This window comes from Zeugodacus cucurbitae, chromosome 3, assembly GCF_028554725.1.
Source record: "Zeugodacus cucurbitae isolate PBARC_wt_2022May chromosome 3, idZeuCucr1.2, whole genome shotgun sequence".
Lineage (NCBI taxonomy): Eukaryota > Metazoa > Arthropoda > Insecta > Diptera > Tephritidae > Zeugodacus > Zeugodacus cucurbitae.
The window spans coordinates 11,070,861-11,085,118 of NC_071668.1; the positions used below are offsets into that span (position 1 = coordinate 11,070,861).

Consider the following 14,258-nt stretch of genomic DNA (forward strand, 5'->3'; position numbering starts at 1 on the left):
TTTTTTTTGGAAATCATTACAAATGCTGGGCAAAAATAATCCAAACAAATATGCAAAATGATGTAAACCTACTTTTTAATTCCATATTACGCAATAAGCGCTTTTAAATATATTGATATAGTTTTCAAGTCAATTGGGGTTTTGTTTTTTTTTATAAATTTTTTATGAAATATAAACATGAAATGATAAAAATTGCAATATTTATAAAAAAATTAACAATTTAATAGTCACACATTTAGAGTGTGCAAACCGAATTTACTTGCATATAGCCGACGTGCACGTTTGCATGTAAGATCCTTTATTGCTTAAAGTTAGGTTAGGTTGGTAGAATTTTTTCAAAAAAATATTTATACTATACTTTCATCAGTGCTATTGAACTTCAGTGCAAAACAAAATCCAATAGTAATATGCGCTTTACGTAAAACTTATTTGTTTAATTAGACAAGTGTCAAATGCATATATTTATATGTACAGTTACAATTCTATTAAAATATAGCAAAAAAAATAAATTAGTTTAATTTATGCAAACATTTGTTTGTTATTGTTGTTGTTGCTGCTTGCTTCCCGTTCTTAGCTCAATACTCAAATAAAGTTGCGAAAAAAGTATGGTAGAAGTCAAAGCGCGGCGGTGGCGTCGGTCGGTGTAAGCTCCGACACAAGTCACACACACACACCAAAATAAATACATACACTTAATGCTGCAATGTTGTTGCGTATAATGGCGACGGCGTGTTGTCTGCGCTTGCAGCGCTCAGCTGTTGTTCTGTGGTCACACCAACACTTGCCGGTGTAAGAATTGCAGCCAAATCTTTAGTTGGTTCTTCATCAACCACAAAAGCGGTATCAACATCCGTTGAACGTTTACGTTTCATGGGTGGCGGACTGAATACACATTTCTCACTATCACTATTACTGCTACTACAAACACTGCCATTACTGCTTCGACTACTTTCGATTGTGGCGGCGTTTGCATAACTCTTGTTGTTGCTGCTGCTAAGTGTTGGCGGGCATTCACAAGCTCTCTTTTGTGGTGATGGTGATGGCGAGGGCGATGGTGGCACTGTCACACCTTCGCACTTGTACGTGCTGCTTTCTGTTGTGCTGCAGGCGTAAATCGTTGTTGTTGTTGTTTCTGTTGTATTAGCTGCATGAGCAATCGCTTGGACTTCCGCAGCTTCATTGCTGTGCATTTCATGGGTGACATGGTTGTTGTACACAACCTGTGGTAACGTTTGTTTGGCGCAAATTGCAAATGCACTTGTTGTTGTTATTTCACTCACGACTTCTGCTTCCACGGATGGCGGCAACAGTGGCGATAATGGTCCACCATTTGCATCAATATCATCCTCATCCTCATCATCGTAAACATTACCGATAATATCAGTGTCCTCATCTTCGTCCTCCATATCGGACCACCATGATACTTGTGCGCCGGGGAATACATAAGCTGAAGCGGTATCATGTGCATAGTATGTACCCGCAAGTAAACGCTCCGCTGCTGTGCGGTATTTTTTGGCCGCGCTGCGTCGTAAACCGACATTTGGTGTTTTATTTTCGATTTCTAATTCATTTGACGTTTCTTGTGCTGTCTCTGGCGTTGTGTCTATTGTTGTTGTAGTTAGTGTGTTGTCTGCGCAGGTTGTGGTGGCGGTGTTTATGTCTTCCAAGGTGGTTGTGCCACCACTATCACCGAAATTTGTTATTGGTGGCGGTAGTGTGCCAATGATATTGTTCGAAATCAGCGCCGGGTTAGATGAATCGCCCAAAATACCGCTGTCTTTTGACGAGTCCACTGATAAATGTCGCGCATGCATACCGTATGCGGTGTGATGATGTGGCTCACTTACGCGCGCATTAAACGGTTGAAATGAACGATTTTCGAAATCCTCTGCATCTTGTGGATCCTCTAAGTAATCTACACCGACCAAATCATTTGTACCGCGTGTCTTCGTTAAGGGATGATTCAGTTCCAATATGGTACTTTTGATTTTCTCAATTGCTTCGTTAGCCTCACTATTTGCCACTGCGGCAACGGGTTTAGCTAGCACCATACCAGATGATGTGGATGATTCGAATCCGCTGTCTGAATAGGCACCTGCTGAGCGTAGCGCTATATCTGTGGATGCGCTGGATTTGACTGATTGCGTGTCTGTATCTAGCATCTGTTGGGCGTACTCTTCACTTTCGTCGTTAGTGTCCTCCTCTTCCAAGGGTAAAAGTTCCTTCGATTCTTTTAGTACAATATTATCATAGCAGATTTCTTGCCAATCGTCACCCAAACGATGACACAGTTGATTGATAATAACATCGGAATCTCCCAATAATTCAACATCGAATTCAAGATGATGCAATTGCTCACGATTGATAAGTATTTGCGGAACGTTAGCTGGTATTGAGCTGGGGATCAAAGCTACTGGTCGCACTTTAAGCGAAGAACCTATAACAATTAACAGGTCACATTTATCTTTGTCACTCGCCATGACAGTGTGAAACTCCTCTGGAAGACCTGTGTAACATGTGTCAGATTATGGAATACAATATTTATGCATTAAAATCTATGTTTAAATATTATTCATAAAATTATTATATATAAAAACATAAAATAATATTTTTAACATTTATAAGCTGCAAGCTGTCAGCTCTTAACTTACCTTCGCCAAAGAAAACAATATCTGGCTTCATGATGCCATTCTCCACCAGTTGTCTCAAGTCGGCATCAGATACCGCATCAGAAGCGTTCACACTCTGATGCACATTCGGCTGGCAACGTCTGCACACCGGTATACGTTGTGAGAAAATATCTTCACGTATGGCATCTGCTGTGCACTTAACTTTGCATTTGGTGCAGGAAGCCGTCGAGAACGAACCATGGCACTCAATAACATTTTTGATGCCCGCTACTTGTTCCAACGTATCGATGTTTTGTGTATAATTCCGCAAGAGTTTCTGTTTCCCTTCGAGTAGTTTGATGAAACGATGGCAAGGCGAAGGTTTAAATTGCCCGGGATATATTTCGCGTGCAAATTTGAAGAATGGACGTGGATCACGTGAAAAGTAGTTGATATCAAACATAGCTTGCGGATCAGGCAAATTGGGAAAATCTTTTGCCAAACGACTATAGATACCATCGCTAGAACGAAAGTCTGGTATACCACAAGATACAGATACACCCGCACCGGTCAAAACAATAATATTTCTCGATTGTTGTATCAACTGTATGACGTCTTCGAAAGTGTTAATATAACGTAGTTTTTGACGGCGCGGTGGTTCGGATAGCATACTAGCCAATATACGCCACAACATCATGTCGTTTACACCAGGTGCAATTGGATGTGCATTGGAAGGCAACATTTGTGAAAGTAAATCGCGCGGATTAGCGCCAGCATGTATTTGTTTTTGTACCCAATTGATGGGGCGTGCGCTTATTGGTTTCCATTCACGGCCAGACATGTCCGATAGGCCACTCAAATCAGAAAAATCCGAATCAGATGTGGAGTCATCACTATCCTGTGATGCATCATTATTTGTATTTCCACTAAACTCTTGGGACTCCTCGTTTCCTTCCTCCACCAAATCATCATCTGTTTGATAACTGTCACCACCGTCATCATCGCCATCATCATCTTCGTCATCGTCTTCTTCATTTAAACAACTATCTTTTGTTGGCAATTCGACAACATTCAAAGGTGTTTCGATATTTGCTTCTGGAATTTGATTAGGCGAGGTAGTTGCTGCTACCGCCACTGTTGCAGTTGTTGCTATACTTTCGCAGTTTGTTTTTATATTGCTTTCGCGTTCTGATACTACTGTTCGTGTATCAACTATTTCGGCGCCAAAATCAAAACTCTGTTTACTGGCCATGAGTGTGTTGCAATTGGCCGACAAACATGTTTGGTGTATTTTTACATCATGCAAATCATGTTTATCGCCATGTGAAGTGCCTATATGGGTTTCCTCCAAACTTTCCATCATTTCCACTTGGTTTATAGAGCCACCTCCAATTATAATATTGTGAAAACCCTTTCCTTATAATGTTCAATAAATGCAAACACAAAACTCTCTCTCCCTTTCCCACCGCAGTTTGGGGACCAACAAATAACGTGTACTCTCTCGCACTCACTCCTCGCCGTGTTTATCCGTTCTCCTATGTTACGCTTTCGTCGCTGTTTCGTTGGTACACACAAAATTTTCCTTTCGTCTCTTTTGCTGATGTAAAAATTTTTCTCCGCCGTTTTTTTCACACTTTTCGCTAAGAAAAACCGCGTTTTTCATTTAACATTTTTTACAATTTTTTTAAATATTCCTATTTATACATAAGTTAATTGGAAATCCCGGTACTAATTTTCGTAATTTTTGTTAATTTTTGCGAATATTTAACACGGTAATTGCAGCAAATGATCCTCGCCCAAACACAGACGAAAATATTTTTTGGTGGCTCGTCAATGACGTGAACAAAAATGGCCGTCGTCTCGTAGGGTTGCTGTGCGCAATTCTAGTACTTTCTCCAACTCTCATAAAATCGTAGTAGTAACTCGCTCGCGTTCATATACATTTGTAATATATGGACAATAGTAATTGACTTTTGTTTTCTGAAGGTTAAAATATCACTATATAGTTAAACAAAAACCATATTATATGAAAAATATAATAAAAAAATGTTATATTTCAATACAGTGCCTTTTTACCAACAATGCAACACTGAGTGGAAAATTTTCGCTCAGGTATGAAATAAGGGTTGCCAATTACTTTTCGAATTTAATTAAATTTAATTAAGGTGAAATTATTATTAATTAAATTTCGGATTATGTGCCGATTGGAAATGATAAATTATATTATGGGACTGATAAACCATTATTTATAACGTATATTCTTAAAAAATAACTATTTTTTTTTACATAAGATGTATGTTTTTATAAAGTAAAGCCTGAAAATCTTATCAATTCTGCTTTAAAAACATTAAGATATAGTCTAGATATCTATTTATAATATATAATATGTAAATTTCAGTTTGGATATAAACATTAAACTCCCTATACAATTTTTGGAAAGTTGACAACACATCATTAAAAGCGAATTGTCAATTTGCTCATCGCCGCAGTCGTCGTCGTCGTCAACGGACGTAGAAAGAAGACAGAAAGCTTTCTCAATGCAAAATTTTCTGAACTGTTATTTTGTGTTTGTGTCGACGGAAAATATTGAGGAAAATTGATTTTTTTTGCCAAAAATTTAGAAAGTTTCAATCATGGAGAATGCAGAGCTGTACGAAATTCTTGGAGTGAATAAAAATTCAACAGATGCGGAAATAAAAAAGGTATGCTATTGCAGGATACGTCGTATACCAGGGGACGAAGTTTAGCGAATGAAACAAATTGGCTAAAAAGCCGCGGGTAACTGCCGACAATCAATGAGAGCGACAATAAGTGCGATTATTGGATGCAACAGTTTAAAACAATTAGCGGACGTAAGCTTAAATCGGAATTTTGCAATATCCCGTTAGAATGCGTGCATAATTCCTTTCAGCTTGTGAGTTTTGTTGTAACTTTAGGTATATTTGCGCGCGAGGCGAAGGGAAAAGCCTTTCATAACGTAATGCCGTTTTTCGATTGTAATTTTTTTGCGGGGAATAAGTTCCACACAACAGCTGATCGCCAGAGGTTGACTTTGTTTACATTGATTAAATTTGCTACATATTTTTTGTTGTGCTGTTATATGTATTGAACAGTATCATTATTATTTGCAGAATTATCGAAAATTAGCAAAAGAATTTCATCCGGACAAGAATCCAGAAGCTGGTGATAAATTTAAAGAAATATCATTTGCATATGAGATACTTTCAGATCCAGATAAACGTAAGATCTATGATCGTTATGGACTGAAAGGACTACAAGAGGGCAGTGATGGTTTCGGCGATGCCTCAGAATTCTTTTCACATTGGTTTCCATTCAGTGGCGGACACAGTAGTCATAGTTGTGGTGGTGGTGGCAGTGGTGCCAATAGTCGGGCGCGTGCAGCAGCACAAGTAGTTATTAAACTCGAAGTTACGCTCGAAGAATTGTATAATGGCAATGTCTCAAAGTCTGTTGATTACAAACGTACTTCCTACTGTGCGGCATGTGAAGGTGAGGGTGGCCCTAAAACGAATGTGGATCAATGTAAAGCGTGCAACGGCACTGGCCGTACTGCGAACTACTCATTTATGGGTGCCTTTGTAAACGCATTTGAGTCTGTAAGTAAAAATAAGTGAAATTAAAATTTTCAAGTGTTATGTTAATATATTTTTTATTTATATGCAAATAGACCTGTCCGTCCTGTTATGGACGTGGTACTACCATACCAGAGGAATTCCGCTGCACCACTTGTACCGGCAGTGGTTTGGTGGAAGAAGAGGTGAAACAAGAAGTGCCTATAGAGAAAGGTGCACCCAATATGTTGAAAGTACTATTCCAAGCAGCGGGCAATCAGCCATTAGTAGGCGAACGTGGCGATCTTATAGTAGTTTTAGTGCAAGCCGAACATCCAATTTTCATACGACGACAAAACGATTTATTCCTGCGCGATATACACATAAATGTAACGCAGGCATTATGTGGATTTATACATTGCTTCCAACATCTAGATGGACGCACAATATGTATCACAAATAAAGCAGGCGACGTTATTAAACATGCTGAACTGCGTGTAGTCACCGGTGAGGGTATGCCCTTGCGTAATAATCCCTTTGAACGTGGTGACTTATTTGTGGAATTCAACATTGACTTTCCCGACGACAATTTTGCTACCATAGAACAAATGCAATTGCTTGAGACGCTCTTACCGCCACGCCAACCCTTCACAATGCCCGAAGATGCTGAAGAAGTGGTGATGATGGAAGTGCCACCCTACGGTGAAGGCAGTCATGCTGGCGCACAAGGTGGCATGGATGATGACGACGACGATGGTACAACACCGCATTTCGATAGTGTACAGTGCCAGACGGGTTAAAGCGCACTGTGCGGCCGTAAATCGTTAAGCGCAGCTATATAGGTGTAGATGCAGTTGAAAATATTGTGACGACAGAAAAGGCAAAAATTTTTGGTGCGAATACGAAATTTTGTGCATGCAGTATGCAGTGCACAAGGAAAACGAAGGAAATAAAGCAAACAAAACTAACCAAATGATACACATAAATGATAATTGATAATAAGCGCGTAAATGTAATGTGTATTGCATACGTATGTACGTAGTGTGCTACGTTCAGTTGATTTCACTTATAATTTCACACTCTATTTTTTTGTGTTACATTGTATGTATGCACGTTTTGGACTTTACATATTTTTGAAGCATTCGATTTTAACGTTGTAACCCCTTTTGTTTCACTTACACACTTTTTCATTTACTTAATGAAATAATATAACGCGATGTATGTTTAAACCAATCGATTGGCGAGCGAAATGTTATATTTTAATTCGGCAGCGTGTTGTGTACAATGCTAAGCAAATTCTAATTTGTTGACCAAGACTAAATATCTTTAAATTAATAAATATTATTAAAATAAATACGAAAAATGTTAACATTCCGCAAGGATTAAATGGAATGTAAATCACTTGGGACATTTATTGAGTGAAGAATTTATGCTTTTCTGGAAATTAAGCATAAACGAGGCGTTGAAGAAGGTGATGATGTTTGCAGATACATATTTCTCAAGCGAAACAACTAAATTTTATTTTTCATACTTAACTTTTCAACTCCAGCTGTTCGTGTTTGCAAGAAAATACGATTTACCATAATATTTTCGGAAAATAACCAACAGTAGTTGTACGAGTTTTTGGATATAACAGTAATAATAATTTTACACATTCAAATTACAATCAACAATCTATTTGAAACAACAATCAAAAAACACTAACAACATATACACAAAAGTGGATTTAGGAGTGAGGTAATTCTTTGTTGTTGTTTTTTTTTAATTTTTTTAATGGTGTTACTATTCAATATTTACATAGGTTCTATGACATACATAAATATTTTAAATATTTTTGAATATTAAACTCTTCGTTCCACATTTATTGTGGAGAATTGGCTATGAAGTGTATTTATTTTTGCTAATTATATATAGAAATATAATATATATTAAATATTTTAATGTTTCCCTGCGTATTAATATTCGCATATGTCTATGTATGTGTGTAGTAGAAGAGAAATTTAGCAATTCTATTGGCGTCTGCTCATTAAGCATGCAAAAATGCTCAGTATTTGCAATAATTATTGAAGATTCAACATACCGGCTGGTTGGATAAGCGTTTAGTGCAAATTGCTGGCGTTGACGCCATTGGCAAATTAAACAAATCACGCTCGAGTAGGCTTGAATGTTTAATTGTGAGTCGTAGAACAAAGTACTAAATATACATATATACACTATAATGACCAATAGTGCATAGTTTCACATAAAGTGGAATGTAATACCGGTGTTATATAGACAATATTCCGATAAAGAGGTAGTATATAGATGCCTCTGGCCACTTGTAGATATTTAATCGTCAAATATGTCATAGGCACAGCCGACTCTCGGTGGAAACGAACACACTCATTCGTTCAATAAGTAGACAAACGTGGTCTGAATGGGCTGCACATGCCGCTTATTGAAATTTAAAAGAAACGACTTAAGAACTCTAGTAGGATTGTTAACAGCTCATTGTCTGATTGGTAGGCAAACCAGTGGACTAGGGATACCATACTATCACTATTGCAGTAGCTGTCAAAAAATAAAAGAGGAGGAGACAGTAGAACATCTTTTATCTGGATGCAAGGAAAGGAAAAACAACGATAGGACATGATTTTCTTGATTATGTCTCCGAGGTTGCATTTATAAAACTTGTTGAATTGAATAAGTTTATCCAGACCACGTGATGGTTCAGAGAGGACATGCCAGTGAGAGGGGATTATAGTCCGGGTGGAGTCACAATGGGCCTCCTAAAGGCCTAAGTGCGTCGTGAAACATCCACTTTAACACCTATATTGAAAATTTTAAAAGTTATCACAATGATCTCCGTTTTACTACTTCTTTTTAAATACTAAAAACTTCAAGTAAGAAAACTTCGTCTCTATTACTTGGCACTCTTTATGCTACACTTTTACACGATGAATTTAAGTTATCCCTCTTTCTAATGGTTTCTTAATTAAAAATATTGAAATTAAAAAATAATTGTTTACCATTATCGACAGACTTCTAACTACTATCTGTAATTTGAATGAAGGAGTGGATAAAATTTTTTGCAAGGGTTGTTATCCCGGAAGTATTCCAAAAAATTGGTATTATAAAGAAAATGAAAAAGCTCTGGTACTGAAAAAAACATATTTTTGTTGGGCCCACACCTATGTATGTATTTTCCAAATAAGGGAATTGTTGTTTTTGTAACGGTTATCCAAACCTGGCTGAACCGTCAATCCGAAAGTAATTGTCATCGAAGTCATCTAACAGGAAGCCCAGGAGGATGAAACGAGCTGTTTCGACAGGGTCGGACCAAGGAAAAAGGGGTTTTAGAAAAGTGGGGCATGCAAAGATGTGGTTAATGATATGCGGGACATATTGCATGCAGGGCAGATATTGAGTATGTCGGGGGTTCAGTCTGGATGAGTAGGTGTTTAACCTGCTACGGTATCCAGAACGAAGTTACGTGAGAAACACTCGAGCTCTGTGTCAGTGATGAGTGGTGTTTTATCTCCAAGTACGCCATTCACGGGAAGCGAGTCAATGAAGATGTTAATGGCTCCTCTGTGAATGGCGTTCAGTGCTTGTCGAAAGTCTGTCACATACGAAGTCCGGTCGGTATCATCCTGTATGTCGTCGACGTATTTCAGGAAAATACTTATTGGGTAGTTGCTCCACCGGAAACATTAAGATTCTGACAAGTCTGAAGCTTCTCCAGCTGCATCCTACTGCATCCAGGCGTCCATATAGGGGCTGCGTAGTTTATAAAATTTTTGTATCGCAGTCCCAAGTGGTGTTAAGAATTTGATTTAGAGGTTCTACATCTACTCCATACAACCTGATGGTACGAGGGGAAGGATTGAACGCGCTTGTCCATCGCCTGAAAGAAGAAGTGCATTTTTTTCATGAAGAAATGTTATAGTATATCAATCCAACATAAACCCTTAGATTTACCGTTAGTTATAGAACAGAAGAGATGTTTTTCTAAAATAGCGGAAGCGTTTGCGTTCAAAACGTCTATTATGAAAATTAAACCGTTATCTGTTGTGCCAACTCTCGCCGTTCTACACTGGAAATAGTTTAAGGCCAATGGTATTGCACTGTTTTTTACTTAATTCATATATATTTATATGCATTTACGTAAGAATATTTTATAAATACATATGTATGTCTATGCAAGTGTGCATAAATCTAATCTCTACGTATATACATATGTATGTATGTACATTTAAAGTACTTATTTTAAATGCCGTTCTTGCTGCGCTTATCTCACATGCATGGTTAAGTGCCAGCCATTGTCCGCTTTAAGTATTTGCACTAATTATTTACATATATGTATTTATATTTGCGTATGTACATATAGTATATACATATGTACATTAATACATATATACTCATAGTTAGTGTCAATGGCCTTGAAAATAGTTTTCTAATGCACTATTTCTATAAGCGATAAGAAAATGCTAATAATGAAGAAAAAATAGCCATGCAAATATATTATAAGCATAAGTCCGAGTGAGATTAGCAGAATAACAGGAAAACGTAACAGTAAAAAAACACAACAACAAACAATTCAGCTAGTGTTGAAGTTGAACTGTAAAACAATTAAAGTAATAAAGTTGGCTACTGCGATGCATTCAAGTAGTGGCATAGGCTAAAAAACGCAATGGGGTCAAAGGGGCGTATGAGCAACATTGTATGATGTGAGAGATTTCAATTAAAAAATAATATAAGTAAAAAAAATAAAAATAATTTGAGCTTAAACAAAGAAAGTAATTATAATAAAAAAATAAAAAATTTAAAAATAATAATAATAATTTATGTAAAAAAATAATAATATGATAATGATTAAAAAATAAAATAATAAAAATTAAATATAATTTTAACTGAAGCAAAGTCCTTTCTTATAGAATTATCGTCGAATTTTCCCTTATTTTATATTTTTTTTTTGTAAAACGAAGTAACGAACGGTACGCAGCGGTATTTAAGAAGTGTTGTTGTTGTTGCAATGGTTATTTAAATTCTGCTTGCAGAGAAAGTGCTAGTTAACGGTCATCGAGGTCATCTAATGGAAGTTCCAGGAAACGAGTTTGTACCTTGCAGCCAAGGATAGTCATCTGGATCGCATTCTTCAAAAATATCTATATTTTATATATATATCGTCATAACAACAACAACTACAATGAATAAAATAATGAAAATTTTGTGGTCATTACTAAGAAAATTTTAAGATAAATAAAAGAAAAAATTTTAAATAAAAAATAATATTTCAGTTAACTTATTTATTATGTAAAAACTATTACTTAAACACGAATTATAAATTTTTTTCGATATTTGATGTGTGTTACATTTTATTTTATAAATATTTTGCTAATTTAAGAGTGGCGAATTGAACAAAAGAATGGAATAAATCTATAGAGATAGAATGAAAGGGCTTTATAATATTTTGATAAGGTTTTGACATGATCTCTGCTCGAATTGAATCAAATATTTTTTTTGTGGATTAGATCAAATATAGCGAACAACGAAGTGGCGATCTATTTATTTAACTTAAATATATATATATTCCTTCATTCCTAATTATTCATATAAATATATTAACATCTATGAGTATGTCTTTTTATTTTAATTTATTATAACATTAATTTTACTCCCCACTTGTATATATGTATATTTCATTATTTGTTATCATTTTATGTTTTTTCTTTTTCTCCTTTTCATTTTTTTCTCATCTCATTTTATTTCATTATTTTTAGGGTGTGGGTGCAAGTGTTAAATATTAATATCATTCTATCCAAAAAAAATCTACAAAAATCATACGATTTTGAATATCCACAAATTTGGGTATTAGGCGATTTTGGTTACGCGCTTAAGCCGCTAAATCGACAAAATGCGTCATTAAGTGCTGCACATAAAATTCACAAAACTCTCGTGGAGTAACACAATCAAGTATAAAATGAAAAATACAAAAATATGGAAAAAGGTTTAAAGCGTACAAAATGCCTTCGTTAATTTATTGAAGCTATCAAAAAAGTGAAGCTGCCTTTTGCTAATGAAGTTGACATTAATGACAAACGACGAGCCAAATGCAGCATTAGGCCACACCAAAGTGAGTACAAAATTTTTTTTTTTATTTGCATACATGTACACTATTTATATGCAAACATTTAGATATAACTTTCATATATAAGGAACATAAATATATAATTTAAATTTTATATGGGTTTGAAAGGAAATACCATATAATATCGTTCAATGCCTCATAAAATGACTCAGAAATACTACATTTGAATACCTTTCAAATACAATTTTTGGTGTTAGAAAATTTATACCATATAATCCCATTACTCTACATTATTTTACAATATTTAAATATTAAAATATAGCAAATACATATTTACGCAAAGTATATTTCTTCTAAGATATAATACCACTTATTTGAGGTTAGATCAATAACTAACCGTTTGATTAAATTGGAAAATAATTGATATGGCTGGCTTCTTATAAGCGAATATTGCTAACCAGTGGCTGATTGCCATCGGTTCTGCACCCATAAAAAGCCCCGACACAGCCCTGTGGTCTGGAGTTAACATTTTCGAAACGACAGATAAGACAATTCCAGATCTTTTCCATGACAGTCGGGCCTATGTAATGGGAATGGACCTAGTATATAACTCGGCAATATTTCTCAAAATTATTTGTTGGGTGTTTTCTGCCACAACAACAACAAAGTAAGACAAATACAGATCTTGATAAACAAAAGATCCGATTACCGAAGCTCATATTTCTCTATTTCTGGGCATAATAAATCGTTTATTTTATCCTTGTGTTGCTTACTATTGATTGAAATGACGTTTTGTGGAGTATTTTTAAATTTATCTGAGAATGTCTTTGTTTTTTAATGATTAAGTATGCTCGTGATTTAGTATGTCAGTTCGTACACAGTTCCTTCAATCTGTCTGAAAGATAGTGTTTTTAGAAGTTGAGTTTTTTTTACTGAAGAAATGGTTCTGAGAATTTTAATCCTTGCTTTTAGCTAATGTTTTGATCTTCGGTATTACAAAAACCGCTATTTCGAATCTTTTTTATGGAGAACTCTATATTCCTTGATGATAGGGGTTTACAAATATTCGAAAAAACGGCTTCTACGGCAGATGTTTGGTCCTCTGGTAGGTACTTGAAAATAATTGTATGTGATGAGCGAGCCGATTCTTCTTCTTTTGGATCTATTTTCACGTGTCTTCGTAATTTATTTTAAACTTTTATTATTTCTTCAAAAAACAAATCTCCATTCTGTTTTCACAAAGATAAAGACTCGATGACTTGTTAATTAAGCGAACCTTAATGCAAAATTATTGTTTTTGACAACTATCAGTCACTACATGACATCGGAAGTCACTAAGTGGTGGTCATTTAAGACACCTTTTTTGAGCTCTTCGGAAGTGGTGGCTTGCAATTATTGCCAAGCAGATATATCTTGCATTCAACTTTTATGTAAGCTTCATTTGTTGTTATTGTTGCACTGCTGCAGCACATTGCAGGTGCTGAGACTTTAAGCGTGAAGGCAATTAATGTTGACAACATTTATCACAGGCAATTAAAGAGTTCATTTATGCGTTTGTAGATATGTGTGTTTGTTGTTGTAGTGGGCGGCAGGGTAAGAATACAACTGCAATCCAACTGAGTAATTTGTTAAATCGCAAGCATGGCTAATTAACTGCCGGTAGGAGTTAACATGCATAACATTTACATATATGTAAATATGTATGTTCTTGCTTTCGTTTTTGTGCAGAAGCTGCCTCGTATAATATACCACAATGTATAATTAAGCAGTATGCGAGGCTGACTCATCTCTTTAGTGTAACTGAAGTGATCGTCGCAATCCTGCAACCGCGTTCTACCATAAATAATTTAATTTTGACATGAATATCATTTTTATTTTCGGCTAAGGTACACATATGAGTATGCATATGTACATATATATGTATGCTTGTTGTGCAAAAAGTCCGTAATAATCCAAAACATTGCACTTTCTGAGTGCCATTGTTTGTCTGACATTCGGTGGCGGTTA

At 35.8% G+C, this 14,258-nt stretch overlaps 2 protein-coding genes and 1 long non-coding RNA gene across 6 annotated transcripts in view; 1 reads left to right on the forward strand and 2 right to left on the reverse strand.

The window, feature by feature from the left end:
- Positions 1-403: 403 nt before the first annotated feature.
- LOC105210806 (NAD-dependent histone deacetylase sirtuin-1) lies at positions 404-4,509 on the reverse strand. The gene is made up of 2 exons (XM_011181951.3): positions 2,652-4,509; positions 404-2,506 (listed from the first exon to the last, which is right to left on the reverse strand). Exons 1-2 carry the CDS (start codon positions 3,970-3,972, stop codon positions 693-695), a joined length of 3,135 nt encoding a protein of 1,044 aa, XP_011180253.2. The 5' UTR covers positions 3,973-4,509; the 3' UTR covers positions 404-692.
- Positions 4,510-5,031: 522 nt separating this feature from the next.
- The window catches only part of LOC105210805 (dnaJ homolog subfamily A member 4), a 157,372-nt gene continuing 148,145 nt past the window's right edge, over positions 5,032-14,258 (forward strand). Inside the window, exons 1-5 of one of the 4 annotated variants that reach the window (XR_008470189.1) lie at positions 5,032-5,311; positions 5,741-6,226; positions 6,298-7,652; positions 7,731-7,918; positions 11,944-12,296. Coding sequence is in view for 1 of the 4 variants with exons in the window: in XM_011181950.3 (XP_011180252.2) it covers positions 5,243-5,311; positions 5,741-6,226; positions 6,298-6,981 (1,239 nt within the window). In the remaining 3 variants the exon portion in view is untranslated. Of the gene's footprint in view, positions 5,312-5,740; positions 6,227-6,297; positions 8,061-11,943; positions 12,297-14,258 lie in introns of those variants that run through there. The other 3 variants (XR_008470188.1, XR_008470190.1, XM_011181950.3) reach the window with 3 other exon arrangements.
- Positions 7,253-10,297, reverse strand: LOC128920061 (uncharacterized). The gene is made up of 2 exons (XR_008470191.1): positions 10,142-10,297; positions 7,253-10,067 (listed from the first exon to the last, which is right to left on the reverse strand). It is a non-coding gene; the product is annotated as an uncharacterized LOC128920061 (long non-coding RNA).